This window comes from Musca domestica, unplaced genomic scaffold, assembly GCF_030504385.1.
Source record: "Musca domestica strain aabys unplaced genomic scaffold, Musca_domestica.polishedcontigs.V.1.1 2, whole genome shotgun sequence".
Lineage (NCBI taxonomy): Eukaryota > Metazoa > Arthropoda > Insecta > Diptera > Muscidae > Musca > Musca domestica.
Window position 1 is genome coordinate 36,108,221 of NW_026712249.1, and position 20,713 is coordinate 36,128,933.

The 20,713-nt window shown below is 37.8% G+C and overlaps 2 protein-coding genes across 2 annotated transcripts; one reads left to right on the plus strand and one right to left on the minus strand.

The window, feature by feature from the left end:
* The first annotated feature begins 5,634 nt into the window (after positions 1-5,634).
* On the plus strand, positions 5,635-7,064 carry LOC101894223 (lipase 3). Its single transcript, XM_005186659.4, has 3 exons — positions 5,635-5,744; positions 5,810-6,526; positions 6,598-7,064. The coding sequence occupies exons 1-3, from the start codon at positions 5,673-5,675 to the stop codon at positions 6,997-6,999; spliced, it is 1,191 nt and encodes a 396-aa protein (XP_005186716.1). The 5' UTR covers positions 5,635-5,672; the 3' UTR covers positions 7,000-7,064.
* A 2,922-nt stretch (positions 7,065-9,986) lies between these two features.
* On the minus strand, positions 9,987-16,289 carry LOC101894394 (lipase 3-like). The gene is made up of 4 exons (XM_020037895.2): positions 15,708-16,289; positions 15,287-15,628; positions 10,458-11,177; positions 9,987-10,396 (listed from the first exon to the last, which is right to left on the minus strand). The coding sequence occupies exons 1-4, from the start codon at positions 16,287-16,289 to the stop codon at positions 9,995-9,997; spliced, it is 2,046 nt and encodes a 681-aa protein (XP_019893454.2). The 3' UTR covers positions 9,987-9,994.
* Positions 16,290-20,713: the final 4,424 nt, after the last annotated feature.

A 20,713-nucleotide genomic window follows, 5' to 3' on the forward strand; every position in this document is an offset into this window, starting at 1 on the left:
GGTTCTATTCTACACGGTTGCCCATATTCGACGGACCCATGTTTTTTTTTTTTTTTTAATCAAAGAAAAAAAATAAAATTTTGGCGGTTGGCAATGTTAATCATTTAATTTGTTCCAAGTAGATTTGTTTACATCAATTTTTGAATATGATATCTCTCAAATGGCCGCCTCTGGCGTTGATGACGTATTGTGCCCTTTTTGCTGCATTTTCCATCGTTTTTGCCAACATTTCGGCCGGAATAGCGGCTATTTCTTCACGAATGTTGCCCTGAGCTCTTCTACGGTCCTTGGCTTGTGAACGTAAACCTTTGACTTCAAATATCCCCACAAGAAGAAGTCAGGCGGCGTCAAATCGGGCGAACGCGGTGGCCACTCCAAATCACCACTTTTCGATATCAAACGGCCCGGAAACAAATTCTTCAGAAAATCGATTGTTATGCAACTTGTGTGCGGTGGAGCGCCGTCTTGTTGAAATCAGAACTGCCTCATACGCTTTCGACGAATAATTGGCATCACAAAATTGGTCATCATGTCGCGATAACGCTCCTGATTGATGGTAACAGCATGGCCATTTTCATTTTGGAAGAAAAACGCCCCAATGACCGTTTTCGCACTAACGCCGCACCAAACTGTGACTTTTTCGTCATGAAAAGGCACTTCTTGAATCTCCTAAGGATTTTCAGTGGCGTAAAAACGGCAATTTTGCTTATTTACGGTCCCATTCAATGAGAAATGGGCTTCATCGGACATGATAATTTTGTTCTAAAATTGCTCGTCATCTTCGGCCATTTCGATGACTCCTTGGGCCCATTCCAATCGACGAGGCTTGTCCGCAGGCAACGTTCTTTGCGTCAATTGAATTTTGTACGGGAACAAATGCAAATCAATGCGAATAATCCGTTGTAAAGTGGGCCGAGCCATGCCTAACTGCTGAGAACGGCGTTTTTGGAATGTTCTTGGGGACCTCTCAATCCTGGCTCGTACGGCAGCGATATTCTCGGCCGATCGCCTTGGTCGACTTTTATATGGCCTCTTCGGATTAGAAAGAGCCTTACCAGTCGAAAATTTTTCGTATAAACGCTTAATGGTGTTCTTAGAAGGCGCACTTCTCACATTTTTTTCACAATTGACTTCTTCTGTTGAATGTAAATTTCAACTATTTCAGAGCGCTCGCGTGGCGTGAATTGGTTCATGGTAAAAATCTGCTTTGACTGACGCTTCAAACGCGGTATGTCATTAAGCGATGTGACATCTCTGTCAAAAGTTATGGCGTTGCCAGATGGGTCCGTCGAATATGGGCAACCCTGTATTCGATTGCTACACCATATTACACGAACAAATAGTTTTTACACGCCCCACCACATACTAAGTTCGCCATTCCGTTTGTAACTCATCGAAATGATAGTTTTAGACCCAACAAAGTATATATATTCTGAATCAGCGTAAAATTTTAAGCCCTGTCCGATATTCGGCATATTTATGTTTGTAGCCAAACTTTTCAATGAAATTGTCTAAAAGTCCACACCAGGAGTTCCTTCTGAGAACTTTGCTCCCGTTGAAGATAAATGTTACATAGGTCCCCGATATCGTACCCACATACAACAGTAGCCCCCGCTATTCGATACGAATTTAGGGATATTATTCACCGGAGTTGTTTCAAATTTCGTATTTAGAATTCTTATAGGGTACCTATGACAAAAAATTGTCTATGCAGGTCTACGTCTTTGTATAGCCTCCAAATAACGGTACCTCCCAATTTTTGGTATTGTGGTGATTTAAGCGATATTATTCACAGGAGTTGCTTTAAATTTCGCATTTAGAATTCGTAATGGGAATTACAGTCTATGACAGAAAATTGGTCCAGGTCTTCGTATAGCCCTCCTATATCGGTACCCCTGCCTATATTCGGTATTTTGATGATTTTAGAGAATTTATTTACAGGAATTGTTAGAAATTTCGCATTTAAAGTTGCTAATTGGTATTACAGCCTGTGACAGAAAATTATCTATGCAGGTACAGATCTTTGTATAGCCCTCCTATATCGGTATCTCTCTATATTCGGTATTTTGATGATTTTAGTTATATTATTCAACGGATTTTTTTTTTTTGAAGTTTCGTATTTGAATATTATAATGGCTTATAACAAACGTTGTCTTTGCCATTCCACGTCTTTGTATAGACCCCAATATAATGACGATTTCCTATATTTGGTATTTTTAAGATTTTAAAAGAATTTTTAACAGATTTTATTTTTTTGAAAATTTCGTTTTAAATGGTGGAGGGTATTCAAAGTTCGGCCCGGCATTTTTTAACTGTTTTTTTTTTTAATCATACTAAATTCGTACTAAATTTTCAGACTTTCAAAGTTTTAAAAATTGTTCAAGTTTTTCCTTTTTCGGAAAGAATAATAAGAAAATGCTTACTTTTTTACATCAAAAAGTCTTCAAACTCTTTCATTTGGAGGAGGATATTAGTCAACCCATAGCAAAGGACCACAATCAAATTTATACTAAAATTATTTTACGTCCTCAAATGTAAGTGACCTCAATATCAAATTTCAGATCGAACACAACATCGAACGGCATATTTTGTGCCATTTTGCACTATTCGTACTTTTAGCTCTCAGCTACAGACAACAATAGTGACACCCAATACCAAATTTAGTAACATTTACTTCTTTACGCTAAATCTCAGACAAATATTCCGTCTGTAATCCCAATATCAAATTTAAGAATTTTATATCTATCCCTTCACCCAATACCAAAGATAGTAGCATTTAGTTCATTTCGTATAGTTATAGAACGCATTTCCAAAAAGATCTCCATATCTTAACCTCAGATACCCACAGTGATTTTAATATCATATTTTGGGATTCCAGCTCTATTCCATCACCCAATACCCGATTTAGTAGCACTTAGTACTTTTGGAAGTACACATCTTCAAAACCAGCTCCATATCTTAACCATCAACACTAATAGTGATATCTGTATTAAATTTCAGGATTTCAGCCCTATTCCTTCAAACAATAATAGATTTAGTGATATTTTATAATTTTCGTATTCATATCCAAAACCGCCACAATATCTCAATTCAAAATACCAACAACATATTTCCGGATTTCAGCTCTATTCCTTGGCCCAATACCAAATTTAGTACCATTTAGTACTTTCCGTACAAATATAATACACATTTTCGAAACCACATCAGTATGTGCAGGCTACACATAAACGGTGATCCTAATACTAAATATCACATTTCAAGAACTACACAGGGTGAGATGAAAAAACTGCAACCAACTTCAGACTGCTGTCATTTCTAAGCTACTCGTCTGACAGCTGGTAAAATTATTCCAGTGACAGCTCACTATATTGTTGACAAGCGTACAAATATCTCAGAAAAAAATTATTCGTGATGGAATTCAGGCGTGATAGTGAGATTTCTTAATATTTGGCAGGATAACCACAAGTGACTATCGTTAAAGCACTCCAGCATTTAAATGTGAATAAATCTTTTGCGTCTCGTACCATCGCTCGTTACGATCGTGATACTGGTAGAGTATCCCGACGTCAAGGAAGTGGACGGAAGAAAACAGCAACGTCAGCAGAAATGGTTCGAAAAGTAAAGAATCGACTTGATCGCGCCGCAGTGGCCGAAAATGGCTCTTGAGCTGAATTTATCGCAATATTCCATTCGGGAAATATTGAAAAATGAGCTCGGGGTAAAGCCAATAAAATTCCAAAAAGTGCAAGAACTTACACCGCAACAGAAAGAAAATCGACTGAAAAGAGCTAAAGAGTTGTTTCGCTTGGCCGAAAGTGGTGAACTGCCGAATTTGATTTTCTCCGATGAGAAAACATTCGTTTTCCAGCAGTTTGTAAACAAACAAATTGATCGTGTTTACTTGGCAAAGAGGTCAGCTGAAAATTTGCACCTTCGGTTGGCCACCCGAACTCAAGCGCCGGCCATGGTGATGGTGTGGGCCGCCATAACAGCCGATGGTCGCTCTCCGCTCGTATTAATCGACCGTGACATCAGAATATTCTGGAGAGTATATTATAAAGCCTTGGTCACGCAAACATTTTGGCCGCAGACCTTGGACATTTCAACAGGACTCAGCACCATCGCACTTAGCACGCGCCACCCAAGAATGTTCACAAAATGATGTTCCTCGATTCATTTCCAGCACACAATGGCCACCCAAAATCTCCAGAAACCAATCCATTGAACTCTTGTGTCTGGAGTATTTTGGAAAGCAAGGTTGGCACTACAAAATACCAAATTGTCGATCACCTCAAGGAAGAGCTTTGCCGGGAATGGGCCAAAATACCACAGAGCAACATTCCGGCAGCGTATGACGGTTTCATTGGCCGTTTGAAGGCCATAATTCGTGCCAAAGGTGACCAATTCGAACAAATCTAAACTTATTCTAAAATTTAATGCTATTTCCGACATGTTTATACCCTCCACCATACTATGGAGGGTATATTAATTTTGTCATTCCGTTTGTAACTCCTCGAAATACTCATGTCAGACCCAACAAAGTATATATATTCTTGATCAGCGTAAAATTCTAAGACGATTTAGCCATGTCCGTCTGTTTGTCTGTGTGTTGTAATCACGCTATCTTTCGAACAAATTGAGATAGAAGACTAAAATTTTGCACACATGTATATTTTGCCAGTAGGTTAAGGTTAAGTTCGTAAATGGGCCATGTAGGTCCAAGTTATCAATTACCCCTCATATAACGGTACCTCCCGATATTCGGTATTTTGATGATTTTAGCGACTTTATTCACCGAAATTGTTTTCAATTTGGCATTTGAAGTTCGTAATGGATACTACAACCTAAGACAGAAAATTATCTGTACAGGTCCACGTCTTCTTATAGCCCCCATATAACGGTACCCCCCACCATATTCGTTATTTTGATGATTTTAGCGACATTATTTAACGAAATCGTTCCAAATTTGCTATTTGAAGTTCGTAATGGATGCTACATCCTAAGTCAAAAAATGAGCCATGTAGGTCTACGTCTTCATATAGCCCCCATATAACGGTCACAAACCTACCACCAGCACAAAATTTAAAAATTCCACTTTCATTCGTTCACCCCATACCAAACTGTTCCAAAATTTAGTACCATTTAGTACAGTTTGCACACTTAGTACACACTTCCAAGACCACCTTATCAACCTTCTAACCTTGATTTTCATACCGAATTTCAAGTTTTTAGCTTCATCCGTTCATATAATACCAAATTTAGAACTATTCATAACCGTAAAGTTTGCATTTCCAAAAACCCTTAGTAAATCTATCCTGCATTTCATCAGTAACTCTCATTCCACATTTCATCTATCCAATACAAAGTATTAAATTTTTAGCACATTTTAGTAATTTTATTACCTTTTTGGTGCGAATTTCCAAAAATCATGCCTTGTCACACGTATCCGCACCAAGACTGTCCCTCCTGCAAATTTTCAACATACGTACGACGTTAAATGACGTTTTCTTTTAAAAACTAATTATTTTACTCCAATTTTTATTGAACACGACTATTTTTCATAAAATTTTTAATGGTTTTTGAAGAGATTTTCGTTCTATATATTCGTGGCATTTTTTAAAGCTTTGCCAGAACGTTTTTAACAAGTTATAAAAACTTTAGGAGGACTTTTAATGAAAAACTCAATACTTATATTAATTTCGGTGGCGTTTTTGAAACTTAAAAATGTAGGAGCTGAGACAACTGTAAGCCAAAATTGCCTAATATTTTTCCATTAAAAAAAATTAACATCTCGATATTTATGTTCCAGGCGGATCGTGTAAAAAGTGCTGGCTATCTTAGTGAATCGTATAATGTAACAACCAGGGACGGGTTCCGACTTACCCTATTTCGCATAAAGAAACCCAGTGAACCGAGCCATACACAGCGACCTGTTGCCTTGCTAATGCATGGCTTGCTTAGTTCATCCGATTTGTGGGTACTCAAAGGTGTTCCTGATCTTTTGGCCTATGCTTTAGTTGAAAATGGCTATGATGTATGGTTGGCTAATACCAGGGGTAACCCCTATGGAGGTTATCATCCAAAGCTATCACTGAATTCACGTGAATATTGGCGTTTCTCATGGCATGAAATTGCCGTAGTGGATTTACCCAACATCATTGATTATGTTCTGGAGGCAACGCAACAAGGGACACTCCATTATGTGGGACACTCTCAGGGTACAACAGTAATTTTGGTTTTATTATCCACGTATCCGGAGTATAGTGAAAAACTGAGATCCGTACATCTACTGGCTCCCGTGTCATTTATGGAAAATAGCCGTTCGACAATGATAAGAGCTTTGTCGTTACCGTTCGGTAGCTATTCATTTATAACACCCTGGTTTGGAGACACATCCCTGTTGGAGAATGTGTTCATACGCAACATATTGGGATTTGAGAGTTGTCGTCGAACCGAGGGTGCGCTCTTCATTTGTCCCTATCTATTCTTTGTGGGTTTTGGTGGTCGTTCGGATTACACTCTGGAAGTAGGAGGGACAAATTCCCAATTTTTGGTACTCTAACTAAAATTTTATTTTATTTTTTTTTTTCAAAATAGAATGTCTATCCAGATTTCTACAGTACTCACCCGGCTCGTTGTTCGATGAACCAGGCCATTCACTTTGTCCAACTCTACAAGTCGGGTCATTTTCGTCAATTCGATTTTGGCACGAAGGGAAATGAGCAGCGTTATAATCAGACAACTCCACCGGATTACCAATTGGTGAATATCAATCCTCGCTTCCCTCTACATTTGTATCACAGCAAAGATGATACCTTTTCAGCAAAGGAGGATGTAGAACACTTGGTCACACTTTTGGGTAATAAGAGTGTTCGGCATTTTATTGATTTGAATAACTTTGCCCATATGGACTTCGTGTTGGGTTATAATGTTAAGGATGTTGTAAATGGCGATGTTTTGAGTGAAATGAAACGTGTCGATGGATTATTGGCGGGATAGGTAAAGGGAAGTTTTATTTTTTGAACATGGAGATAATAAATCGAGTACATTTACTGTCAAATATTTACGAGGGTTGACCATTACATTTCGGAATTTTTACTTAATGAGTCTGGGCGAATAGGCCAGTATACCAATATACTTCATTAATTTGAAAAAAGTAGGAAATGAGTCCGATTTTCTTCGATCAGACAAATTTTAAGTATGGATCAATTTGGTGCCCCAAAGGAGGGGAGGATTTTCCTGAAAGTATGTGCTTAAATAGTTCATCTTTGAGCTCTACCTATTTTCACATCCTTAGTCATATGGCTGCAGAGGGTATTTATCATTTAAAACGGCCAAATCGTGCCTCAACGAAATAACGGATTTATACTCCAGGTACCTTTGGACAAAATCCGTTCCAGGATATTTGGAGTCAATCAATGGGCGATACTCAACTTAACCCTCGAAGCGAGTATCGTAATTTTATTGTTAAACTTTGATCGACAATATCGGTTCACACCTTCTGGTACCTCTCTCCACAAAAGGTCTAAATCTTCAATGAAAACAATTTACCTCATAGAAAGAGAATTCGGATCATTCGATTTTGTGTAAACCTTGTAAATCTCACTCCATCAAACACCTCCCACAAAGAGTCACATTGTGAGCAATTTTTACTTTTATAAAATGTGATGTAAGAGTCCGATGTCTTTAAATTACATACAATACAATATTTTTATTAAACCATGGTCTTGTGTGAAGATGGAAAATATCGGTCCACTCCTTCTGGAACCTCTCTCCAACAAAGGGTCAAAGTTTTGAATGAACAAAACTATAATAAAATCCGAAATAAGCATCACGTTCTCTTCATATTTCACACAACCCATTATTTCTACTAACAGAAGATCTACTGTGAAGATGGAATATTTCGGTCCACTTCTTCTGGTACCTCCCCCACAAATGGTCAACATTTTGAATGTCCATGAAACTCATAAAACGCGAAACTAATATTCGATTCCATTCAGACTTTAAACATCTCAATATTTCCATCACCACACGATCTTTAATAAAGAGGGTAGATATCGGACGATTCCTTCTGGGTCAAGGGTCAACGTTTTGAATAACCAAAACGATTAAAAAATACGAAATAAGTATCAGGTTCTCTTCATCTGGTACCTCAAAATGTTCAATGTCCACGAAGCTCATAAAACGCGGAATTACTATCCGATTCCATTCAGACTTAGTACAACTCAATATTTCCGTCAACACAAGATCTATTATAAATATGGTAGAGATAGAGCCACTCCCTCTGGCACATCACTCATCAAATGCGAAATCAACATCCGATTCTCTTCAAATTTCACAAATCCCAATATTTTTATAAACACAATATCAGATGTGAAGATGTGAAATAATGGTCCTCATCTTCTTGTACCACCCAACAATGGGACAAAATTTTGAATAGTTCTAAAAAATTTTACTTTTCCCATAGGCCAAAGATCTGATGCGATTATGGAATTTATCTCAATCCTTCTAGTACTCCACCCACACAAAAAAGGCTTAAAGCAACAATTAACAATTATTCCCAAAAATTTATTCCATATCTACTAAATTGGGTATTGGGTGAAGGGTTAGAGCTGGAATACCGAAATGTGATATTGAGGTATCTGTTGGTATTTGGGATTGAAATATAAGAGTAATTTTGGAAATGTATACTATAATTATTCGAAAATTACTAAGCGGTACTAAATTAGGTATATGGTGATGGAATAGAGCTGTAATCCCGAAATTCGTGAAAAAATGTGAAATGTGTACTATAATTGTTCAAAAAGTACTAAATTTGATATTGACGCCTCTGTTGGTATCTGAATTTGAGATATGGAGATGGTTTTGGAAATGTGATATTTCATATGATATCGGGTGAAGGGATAGGTTTGGAGTCCTCTCTTGGCATCTGGGAGTGAGATATGGATGTTATTTTTCAAATGTGTTCGAAAAGTACCAAGTGGTACAAAAATGGGTATTAGGTGAAGGGATAGAGCTAGAATCCCAAAATTCCGTATTGAGGTCTCTATTGGTATCAGATACTTAAATATTTGGGATTGGTGGAGATTAGAATGACAAATTTCATAGTTTCACATAAAGTCAAGGCACGTGTATATGTTGTGTTGTACAGTGTTATACACATTTTGATTTTTTAACATGTAAAAAAAGCTGTAAGTTCGGCCGGACCGAACTTTGAATACCCTCCGCCATTTGAAACGAATTTGGCTATTCTCAAAAAAACAATATAATCCGTTAAAAATTCTGTTATAATCGTAAAAATAGCGAATGTAGTTGTTATATTAGGGTCAATACGACGACGTGGACCTGCATAGGCAACTTTTGTCATAAGCCATTAGAATATACAAATACGAAACTAGAAAAAAATTCGGTGAGTAATGTCGCTAAAATCATCAAAATACCGAAAATTGGGAGGTACAATTATATGGGGGCTATACCAAAACGTGGACCTGCCCAGCAATTTTCAGTCTTAGGCTGTAGAACCCATTACGAACTTCAAATACCAAATTTGAAACAATTCCGGTGAATAACGTCGCTAAAATTATCAAAATGCCGAATATCGGGAGGTGCCGTTATATGGGGGCTATGTCAAAATGTGGAGCTACATGACCCATTTTCAATATCAAAAGTCCTGCAGACATAATACACATTTGAGTAAAATTTTATCAACCTACTTAATTTCGTTCGGAGGCTAGAGTAATTTCCAAAAACGGGCAGACGGATAGACGGATGGACATGGCTAAATCGATATAGGATTTTATGCTGATCAGGAAAATATATATTTTGTGGGGTTTAAAATGTGTATTTCGAGGTGTTACAAACGGAATGACAAATTTTATATAACTTCCATACTATGGTGGAGGTTATAAAAACTGTATGCATATTTTTTTTAAAAAATTTATGAATGAAAAAATTCAATCCAAAATTGATATCCAAAATTTCTTACGTTTTCAATTTATTCTGAAAAATTGGCATCCATTTGCTGCATAACTCTCAAAATATTTGGATTGACAACTTCATGAGCGTTGTAAGCCAACACGAAATCCATGTGGGCAAATCTATCCAAATCGATATAATGACGAATACTTCGATTACCCAAAACTGCACTCAGGCGTTCAACATCTTCTATGGCTGAAAAAGTGTCACCTTTGCTGTGGTACAGATGCAGGGGAGATCTAGGATTAATTTTCGACAAATCATACTCTGGCGGTACATCTTGGCCATAACGTAGACGATTGCCCCGGTGGCCAAAATCATACTGACGAAAATAACCGGAAACATAAAGCTGGAGGAAATGTATTGCCTGATGGGTAGAACATCTGGCCGGATGGGTTTCGAAAAAGTCGGGATAAACGGACTAAAAGAGAATTCTTCAAATGCACAAAATTACAAATTGCATACAACTTGGGTATACTTACCTTCAAAGTATAATCCGATACCCCACCGAATGCCAGAAAATACAACAGGGGACAGATTTTTAATGCGCCCCCTGTTCTGCGGCAGCTCTCAAAGCCGGAGAGTTTTTGTAAAATTGGATTTTGAAAAAGTTGACTATCACCAATGAGCGGATCCAAAATGGAATATCTTCCAAGGACAATTGCGGTCGTACGAACCAATGTCGAACGACTATGGTTGGCATAGGCCACTGGGGCCAGCAAATGTACGGATCTTAGTTTTTCATTATACTCGGGCATCTCGGAGAGTAAAACAAACATACTTGTACATCCCTGCGAGTGTCCGACATAATGTAATGTTCTTTGCTGAGTTATGTCCAATATATAATCGATGGTGCTGGGCAAATCCTCGACACCAATTTCATGCCAAGAGAAACGCCAAAATTCTCGAGAGTTCATAGATATTTTCGGATGATCATAGCCATAGGGATTTCCTCGAGTATTGCCCAACCAAACGTCGTAGCCATTATTGGCCAATTGAAATGCCAATGGTTGGTGGAGTCCTTTTAGAACCCAATAATCCGAGGAGCTACTCAAGCCGTGCATCAATAGGACCACAGGTCGTGCTCCCTGTGATTGATGGGATGCAGATGGTTTTATGCGGAATATACTGAAAGTAAAACCACCTCCTGTTGTCACATTATGTATTTCACTCGTGAAGCCCCAGTATTCTATCCGATCAGCCTATGGAAATAATGTCGTAAACGTTTATTCTCTTTAACCTTGAGAAGATACTTACAGTGGTAATGCACAACACATTCTGAATGATCCCGCAAAGAAACCCACAATTAATTAACAACTTGACTGTCATGACTTTGTCGTGAGATTGTTGTTCTTCATTGAATATTTCGAAAAACATAACCCATTCCAGAATATGAAATTGCATTTTTAAAGGCCATATGTATTGCCATAAATTAGACTTCAAGTTTATTAGTTTTCATTGACGGAGCCGAGGTGCATGGGCCTGGGCATGCTCCTAATATGTGGAATAAAACAATTTTATTGCTTCACGTTTTGGATCGAATCAAATGGGAAATGTGACTTATATCTTGCAAAGATATGGCGGCTTTACAGGGTGAGATAAAAAAGTGCAGAAAACCAAATTCGGCAGTTCACCACTTTCGGCCAAGCGAAGCAACTCTTTAGCTCTTTTGAGTCTATTTTCCTTCTCAATCTTTAATTTTTCAATATTTCCGAATGGAATATTGCGATATGCTCAGCTCACGAGGCATTTTTCGTCCACTATGACATGAGTTTCGATCAAGTCGCTTCTTTACTTTTCGAATCATTTGTGCTGATGTTGCTGTTTTCTTCCGTCCACTTCCTTGACGTCGGGCCACGCTACCAGTATCACGGTAACGAGCGATGGTACGAGATCACATTTAAATGCTGGAGTGCTCTAACGATAGCCACTTGTGGTTTTCCAGCCAAATATAAAGAAATCACACTATCACCCTTGAATTCCATCACGAATATAAGACCTCAAATGTGTCCTATAGAGGACTTCAAAGGTCTTCTTCTGCAACCAACCTGCTAACCACCTCGAGTTATGTGGCCTGCTTCAGTGTTACCAAAAATTCCACTACAGGAAGACTTAATGGCAGACACTTCGATGACGCCAGTGTCGCCGTGTTATTAATGAAAGAGAGCAGAGCATCCAAAGAGAGCAGAGCATCCTTTTTTTTCTGGAAAATTTCACCAAAATGCATTTGTGCGCTTCTAAACAATATAATGAGCTGTCACTGGAATAATTTTAACAGATGTCGGACGAGTGGCTTTGAAATGACAGCAGTCTGAAGTTGGTTGCAGTTTTTTCATTTCACTCTGATTTTGTATTAAAAGTGCTGAATGCTACTGTATTTGGTACTGGGTGAAGGGATGGAGATAAAATTCTGAAATTTGTCATATAGACTGCTGATGGTATCTTTGTTTAACATTTGGTGATGGTTTGGAAACGCATCCTTTATTTGTACGAAAAGTACTAAGTTGTACTAAATTTCGGTATTGGTAAAGCAATAGGGCTGGTAGCAGGTTAGAAAAGCACTTCTGCAAAAGGGTGTTCAATTGCCAAGGACTATACCGTTACTTCTTTCAAGTAAGCGGAAAATATAATTAAAATTAAAAAAAAACTTGAAATCGGTGTTAACATTTCAAAAAAAAAAAAAGGAAAATCATAATTTTCAGTTGGAATAATGGCTTTCAGGCGCTATGTCGCTCTAAACGAAAATAGATCCAGAAGATTTGGTCTTGATTTAATATTCACCCTTCTTTCCATCGGCCTGAATGGGGCTGTGTAATGTAGGAAGTTTTTAAGTAATAGCAGGTCAAGTCCTTAAAAAATCTTTGAAATCCCCAATTTTTCGATCTAAGAGTTTGGTTTGGCTCTAAGAAATAAGTCCATGAAACAACTTGATTATTGGCCACAAAGTAATTTAGAAATGCGCAATTTTTTCTTGAAGTCCTTAAAAAATATTTGTAAGATTCGTAGGCCCTGTCACTACATTCTAGACCTCATTCCCACAGTAAAACTTTAATTTTCTATTAAATATGAAAAATTCTCATTTTGGCTTTCAACATTTCTGCAAATATTAAAACCAGTAAAGAAAGTCCTAAAGTCGGGCGGGGCCGACTTTATGATACCCTACACCACTTTGCTAATTTAGTAGAGCTCCGCATAACAATTAAAAGTTTTTATGGGAGAATTCAATCATACACGCCATGATTATAATTATAATTTAAAGTTCAAAGGGCTAAATATGCCGAAGCATTTGTATCTTTTAAATTCGGACTTGTACAGGGTTGCTCATATTCGACGGACCCATCTGGCAACGCCATAACTTTTGACAGAGATGTCACATCGCTTAATGACATACCGCGTTTGAAGCGTCAGTCCAAGCAGATTTTTACCATGAACCAATACACGCCACGCGAGCGCTCTGAAATTTACATTCAACAGAAGAATTCAATTGTGAAAACTCAACGTGCTTTTAAAACATTAAATGTGAGAAGTGCGCCTTCTAAGAACACCATTAAGCGTTTATACGAAAAATTTTCGACTGGTAAGGCTCTTTCTAATCCGAAGAGGCCATATAAAAGTCGACCAAGGCGATCGGCCGAGAATATCGCTGCCGTACGAGCCAGTGTTGAGAGTTCCCAAGAACAATCCAAAAACGCCGTTCTCAGCAGTTGGGCATGGCTCGGTCCACTTTACAACGGATTATTCGCATTTGTCCCGTACAAAATTCATTTGACGCAAAGACTGTTGCCTGCGGACAAGCCTCGTCGATTGGAAAGGGCCCAAAGGTCCGTCGAATATGGGCAACCCTGTATTGTCCATTTGGAGCAAAATTAATTTGAAATCAGATAAAGATATATATGGGAGCTATATCCAAATCTGAACCGATCTCGATAAAATTTAGCAGACATTTTTGAGCCGTATTTGATATATTTCCCTGAATATCGTTGTTACGGAGTGGGGTAACAAATATGACAAATCGGATGAACAGTATATATGGGAGCTATAGCTATAGCTTATCCGATCTTCATCAAATTTGACATACTAGCTTCTAGATTCAATTCGGTCGTAACTGCCAAATTTCATCCAATTAGGGCAAATATTAGACGTTTGGTGCACAATCAAAGGTAAATCAGACGAAGTTATATGTGGGAGCTATATTCAAATCTGCATCGATCTCGATAAAATTTAGCAGAGGTATTTCTGAGCTGTATTTGATATATTCCCCGAAATATTGTTGTTACAGAGTACATATTACGGCTGCGGAGGACAAAAATAACAAATCGGATGAACAATATATATGGGAGCCATAACTATATCTGAACCGATTTCGATCAAATTTGACATACTAGCTTCTAGACTCAATTCGGTCGTAAGTGCGAAATTTCATCCAATATGGACAAATATTAGACGTTTGGTGCACAATAAAAGGTAAATCGGACGAAATTATGTATGGAAACTATATCCAAATCTGAACCGATCTCGATAAAATTTAGCAAATGTATTTCTGAGCTGTATTTGATATATTCCCCCAAATATTGTTGTTACAGAGTACATATTACGGCTGCGGAGGACAAAAATAACAAATCGGATGAACAATATATATGGGAGCCATAACTATATCTGAACCGATTTCGATAAAATTTGGCATACTTATTTTCAGGCATAATTTGGTTGTATGTGCAAAATTCCATACTATTTGGCCTGATATTACACGTTTGGTGCACAATAAAAGGCAAATCGGACGAAGATATATATGGGAGCTATGTCTAAATTTTGGCCGATTATCTCCAAATTCAATAGGGTTCGTCCTTGGGCCAAACAAATGATTTGTGCAAAATTTCATCTGGATAGGGCAATAAATGCGAACTGTACTTTGTTTACAAAAATACATGGACAGTCCGACGGACAGACGGACGGACGGACGGACATGCATAAATCGACTCAGAATGTGATTCTATGCAGATCATCAAAAGGAACTATGGGTCTATCTCGTTTCCTTTTGCCTGTTACAAACAAATGCACAAAGACATAATACCCTGACCACTTTGTAGTGTAGGGTATAAAAAATAGTAACATATAAGAAACTACTATTTCGATACAATTTCAATTGATTGAATATTTCCAACCATGGTTTCAGCTGTTTTGCATGAATATTTTATTATTAAATTAAGCCATAAAGTCAATACAAAATATTCAAAATTCCTCCGTTTTAAATTTATTCCTGAAAATGGTCATCAACTTGCTTCATAGTTCTCATCACATTTATATTTACAACCTCATAAGCGTTGTAACCCAACACAACATCCATGTGGGCAAAATTATCCAAATCGATAAAATGTCGAACACTTCGATTACCCAAAACTGCACTCAGGCGTTGTACATCCTCGATGGCAGAATACGCATCACCTTTACTATGGTACAGATGCAATGGAAATCTTGGATTTATCTTAGACAAATCGTATTCCGGCGGTACATCTTGACCATAACGTAGACGATTGCCCTCGGCACCAAAATCATACTGACGAAAATAACCGGAAATATAAAGCTGAAGAAAATGTATGCCTTGATGGGTGGAACATCTGGCCGGATGGGTTTCGAAAAAGTCGGGATAAACGGACTGGAATAGAATTCTTTTTTTGAAGAATTTACAAATTATAAAAATTACAAATTATAAAAAAATGATAGGCATAACTTACCTTCAAAGTATAATCCGATTCGCCACCGAATGCCAGAAAATACAAAAGGGGACATATTTTCAGTGCTCCCCCTGTTATGCGGCAGCTCTCAAAGCCGGAGAGTTTAAGTAAAATTGGATTTTGAAAAAGTTCAGTATCACCAAAGAGCGGATCCAATGGGGAAAATCTTCCAATGACAAGTGCGGTTGTACGAGCCAACAGCGAACGCATATGGCTCGCATAGGCCATTGGGCCCAGCAAATGTACCGATCTTAGTTTGTCATTATACTCGGGCATTGTGGTGAGTAAAACAAACAAACTTGTACATCCCTGCGAATGGCCGACAAAATGCAATGTTTTCTGATGAGTTATATCCAATATATATTCGATGGTGCTGGGCAAATCCTCGACACCAATTTCATGCCAAGAGAAACGCCAAAATTTTCGAGAATTCATAGATATTTCCGGATGATCATAACCATAAGGATTTCCACGAGTATTACCCAACCAAACATCATAGCCATTTGCGGCCAACAGAAATGCCAATGGTTGATGGAGTCCCTTTAAAACCCAAAAATCCGAAGAACTACTCAAGCCATGCATCATCAGAACAACAGGTCGCGCTCTCCTCGCCTGAGAGAATGTTGATGGCTGTATACGAAATATACTGAAAGTAAATCCATCCTTTGTGGTCACATTATGAATTTCACTCGTGTAGCCCCAATATTCTATCCGATCAGCCTAAGGAGAATACAATTTATTAACTGCTACCGACTCGGCGTAGTAAGCTACTTACTGTGCTAATAGAAGACACATTTTTGAATAAAACGAAAAGAAACAAAAATTAATTATCAACTTAGCACTCATGGCTATGTCGAGCTTTTGTTGTTTGTTATTGAGTAATTTAAAAAAATATAAACCAATTCCAGAATATGAAATTTCATTTTAAAGACAATAATATGCTGAAAGAATTTAGAAGACAAGTTTCATAGACTGCATTGACGTAGCCGAGGTGCGAGGGCCTCATATGCCGTATAAACTTAACGTACTGTATTACTGATATCGATATGATAATTATTTTGGTTGGGAATTTTAACCCTCAAGCGAGTCACTAAAGGTGTATTTTTAGTAGATTTCTTCTTCATTTTATTTGAGGCAGCCAAACCCGAAATAACGGGTTTGGACCCTATGTATCTTTGCGCGAATTTCGTTTCAGAATATTTGCCGTTAATTTAGCGATGTCCGATATTCTCGAAGAGAGTATCCGATTCTTTCTAAACTTGAGAAATCTTATTATTTCTACCAAACTTACATCGGATTCGGAGAAGAGCAAAATCGGTCCACTACTTTTGGTATATCGTCCACAAAATGTTGAAATTTTCATAGAAAATGATTAGGAATTCAACAAGAAAGGATTTTGCATTAACTTTTTAAATCCTAATGTTTATATCAGTACTAAGACAGGTGCGAAAATTAAAAATATCGGTCCACTAAATCCTATCAGAAAATGCTTTAAATTTTACGATTGGCCACGCAAATGGGTATCAGTCAACGGTCTTCACAGGGAATATTGGTACAAGATTTGAAGATATTTCTGTACAAAGTCCAGATGCTGCATCATCTGGACTTTATAGCTGCTGACCGCCAGTCATCCTTAATCACCAACAAAAAGGTGAAGATGATTTTTCACCAAAACGAATCATGAGTGATGAGGTCGATTTCTATGTTAGCGATTACTTAAATAAGAAAAATTTACGTTTCTGGGGGACTGAAAATCCACGTGTAACCCAGAACAAGCCATTATAGGGTGAGATGAAAAAACTTCAACCAACTTCAGACTGCTGTTATTTCCAAGCCACTCGTGCGACAGCTGTTAAAATTATTCCAGTGACAGCTCATTATATCGTATCAGAATAAAAGTTATTCGTGAAGAAATTCAAGCGTGATAGTGTGATATCTTTATATTTGGCTGGAAAACCACAACTGGCTATCGTTAGAGCACTCCAGCATTTAAATGTGAATAAATATTTTGTGTCTCGCAACATCGCTCGTTACCTTGGTACTGGTGGCGTATTCCAATGTCAAGGAAGTGAACTGAAGAAAACAGCAACATCAGCAGAAATGGTTCGAAAAGTAAAGAAGCGACTTGATCGAAACCCGCGTCGCAGTGGCCGAAAAACTGATCGTGAGCTGAACAAATCGCAATATTCCATTCGGCAAATATTGAAAAATGAGCTCGGGGTAAAGTCATTGAAATTCCAAAAAGTGCAAAAACTTACACCTTAACAGAGGGAAAATAGACTCAAAAGAGCTATAGAATAGCTGCGCTTTGCCGAAAGTGGCGAACTGACGAATTTGGTTTTCTCCGATAAGAAAACATTCGTTGTCCAGCAGTTTGCAAAAGAGGTGAGCTGAAAATGTGCACTTTCGGTTGGCCACCTGAACTCAAACGCCGGCCATGGTGATGGTGTGGGCCGCCATAACAGCCGATGGTCGCTCTTCGCTCCTTTAATCGACCGTGGCATCAGAATAAATGCTGAATATTATCGCAAAAATATTCTGGAGGGTGTATTAAAGCCTTGGGTACGCAAACATTTTGGTCGCAGACCATGGACATTCCAACAGGACTCAGCACCATCGCACTTAGCACGCGCCACCCAAAAATGGTTACAATGAGGTTCCTCTCTTCATTTCCAGCGTACAATGGCCACCAAAATCTCCGGATACCAATCCGTTGAACTGTTGTGTCTGGAGTATTTTGGAAAGCAAGGTTGGGACTAATATACAGCAAAGTGTCGATCACCTCAAGCAAGCGCTTCGCCGGGAATGAGCCAAAATACCGCAGTGCAATATTCGGGCAGCGTATGACGGTTTCATTGGCCGTTTGAAGACCAAAATTCGTGCCAAAAGTGACCAATTCGAACAAATCTAAACTTATTCTAAAATTTAATGCCATTTTCGACATTTTTTGCTTTCGGTCAATAAAATTTAAAAAAATGTAGAAATTATGGCGTTTGGTTTTGTTGCAGTTGTTTTATCTCACCCATTATATAGCCTATGTTACTTTAAGGCGATGCTGTAGTATATATGGACATTTTCAGGAAAATCTGTTAAGCAGTTTTTGAGTCTATAAATTACAAACAAACAAACGTACAAACATTTTCCTCTTTTATTGATATCGAAGGAGATATATACCTGATATAAAGTGGAGGAAGTAATCGATGTGGTCAAAGCTGGAACGGCGAAATATTTATATCGGACTTACTTCAGATTGCTTCAGATATTGACCCACTCCTCCGATACCTGCCATATAAAGGGTCAACATTTTGGATTTAAACTTTTTTTTTTTTTTTAATTCAAACTGCTCAATTGCTTTTGAATAAAGCCAAAGATCAAAGAATGTTAACTGCCACCAGTGAATAGTTATAGAAATATTTTTTCAAGGCCCTCCAACTGAACACTTTTAAATTAACCCAGTAATCAATATTCGAATTTTGTCTGCAGCTTTCATAAACTCGTTTAACTAAATATTCAATGTGCAGAAACTTGTTTTCTATTGTTGATAATTAAATATTGTTTATTTTATAATCTCCGCTTAATGGTAATTAGATTTGACAATCCGTTTGGAACACCTCAAAATATTCGGCTTCGTAAAATATAAAAATACGTGCATATATTCTATACTAGCATAAATGTCCTGCCCATAAAATGTTCCGTTTGTTCCCCAGCCTGTTTGTCTACGGTAAAATCTTGGTTGGGTCAATATAAATTGCGAAGAGCCTTACAATTTTTATTTGAAATGTTCAAATTGCTTAGCTTTTCCGTTTTATATTCTCTTAGTTACCTTTTTATACCCTACAACACTATGTGTTGGGGGTATTATAAGTTTGATTGGGCCAACAATTATGTAACACCTCGAAATATTGGTTTCCCACATAGGAAAGTATATATGGATCTTCCCATCTCGCCGAGCTGAGTCGATCTAGCTATGTATGTCCGTCCGTCCGTCTGTCCGTCTGTCCATGTTAATTTGTAATCACTCTACAGGTCGCAATTATGGCCCGATCTTCACGAAATTTAGATTAGAGGTGGGTCAGAATAGAACCCTAGGGTCAGAATAGAACCCTATTTCTTTTGGAGATGATCGCATAATATTTAGGGGTTGAAATGGACCAAAAACTGAAAAATTCCTGATTTTGCAGTTACTCTACAGGTCGCAATTATAGACCAATGGACGCGAAAGTCAGCATGGGGCTAGAGCTTAGGGCTGGCGGAAGCCTTCCAATTTTGATGGTCATCGGGTAATATTTAGTGGGTGAAATAGGCCACAACATTTGTGTCAAATAAAAGTCAATTTTTCATTAAACCGCGAATATTTTTAATCCCGACCAAATCACAAATAGACGAACAGGTCAATTCTGACCATTACGTCGATGCCGATAGTAAATGTATCGGTTGTATATAGCGAAATATATACAATGTGTATATACAAAGGAAGGGGATGTTAGTTAGAATGCTTATCTCAAGAATGGATGGACCGATTTTGACGAATTTTGTCAATTCAGAATGACCTCTTGACATAAAAGTACAAATTCAAAAAAAAAATCGCAGACAAATATGCCAATAATGATGTTAATATAGATTTTGTAATATTTTGTGACATATTTTTATTTTTTCTATTTTTTATCGCATGCGATTTTTTCAATTTGACTTATAATATTTTGTAATATTTTTTCACCTTACAATACAGGTTGGGGGTATTATATAAGTATTGCAAATATCGCCCGATCTTCACGAAAATTTTCACAAGGGTAGAGTTGGGCTCAGAAGGGCTAGGCCTATTGTTTTCAAAGATGTCCGCAATATATTAAGGGTTGAAATGGACCAACAATTCCATGTTTGGATATCCATTGGATTATATTTAGCTGTAAAATGGACCACAAAAACTAACAGCCCGAAGGAGTGCATAAATATTGGGCAAATGTCCCTAGTCAAAATCCTAATTTCAAGAGCGAAATTTTCCAATA

What these genes read in the sequence shown, in the direction of transcription:
- LOC101894394 (XM_020037895.2), bottom strand. Translation starts at nt 16,289, where the DNA reads ATGCATGGCTTGAGTAGTTCTTCGGATTTTTGGGTTTTAAAGGGACTC. An exon ending in AATCGGATTATACTTTGAAG is followed by an intron (nt 15,629 to 15,707) that starts GTAAGTTATGCC and finishes ATTCTATTCCAG; the next exon opens with TCCGTTTATCCCGACTTTTT. An exon ending in TGGGTTACAACGCTTATGAG is followed by an intron (nt 11,178 to 15,286) that starts GTTGTAAATATA and finishes TTATTTCCATAG; the next exon opens with GCTGATCGGATAGAATACTG.
- LOC101894223 (XM_005186659.4), top strand. Translation starts at nt 5,673, where the DNA reads ATGAAAAACTCAATACTTATATTAATTTCGGTGGCGTTTTTGAAACTT. An exon ending in ATGTAGGAGCTGAGACAACT is followed by an intron (nt 5,745 to 5,809) that starts GTAAGCCAAAAT and finishes TTTATGTTCCAG; the next exon opens with GCGGATCGTGTAAAAAGTGC. An exon ending in GTTCGGATTACACTCTGGAA is followed by an intron (nt 6,527 to 6,597) that starts GTAGGAGGGACA and finishes TTTTCAAAATAG; the next exon opens with AATGTCTATCCAGATTTCTA.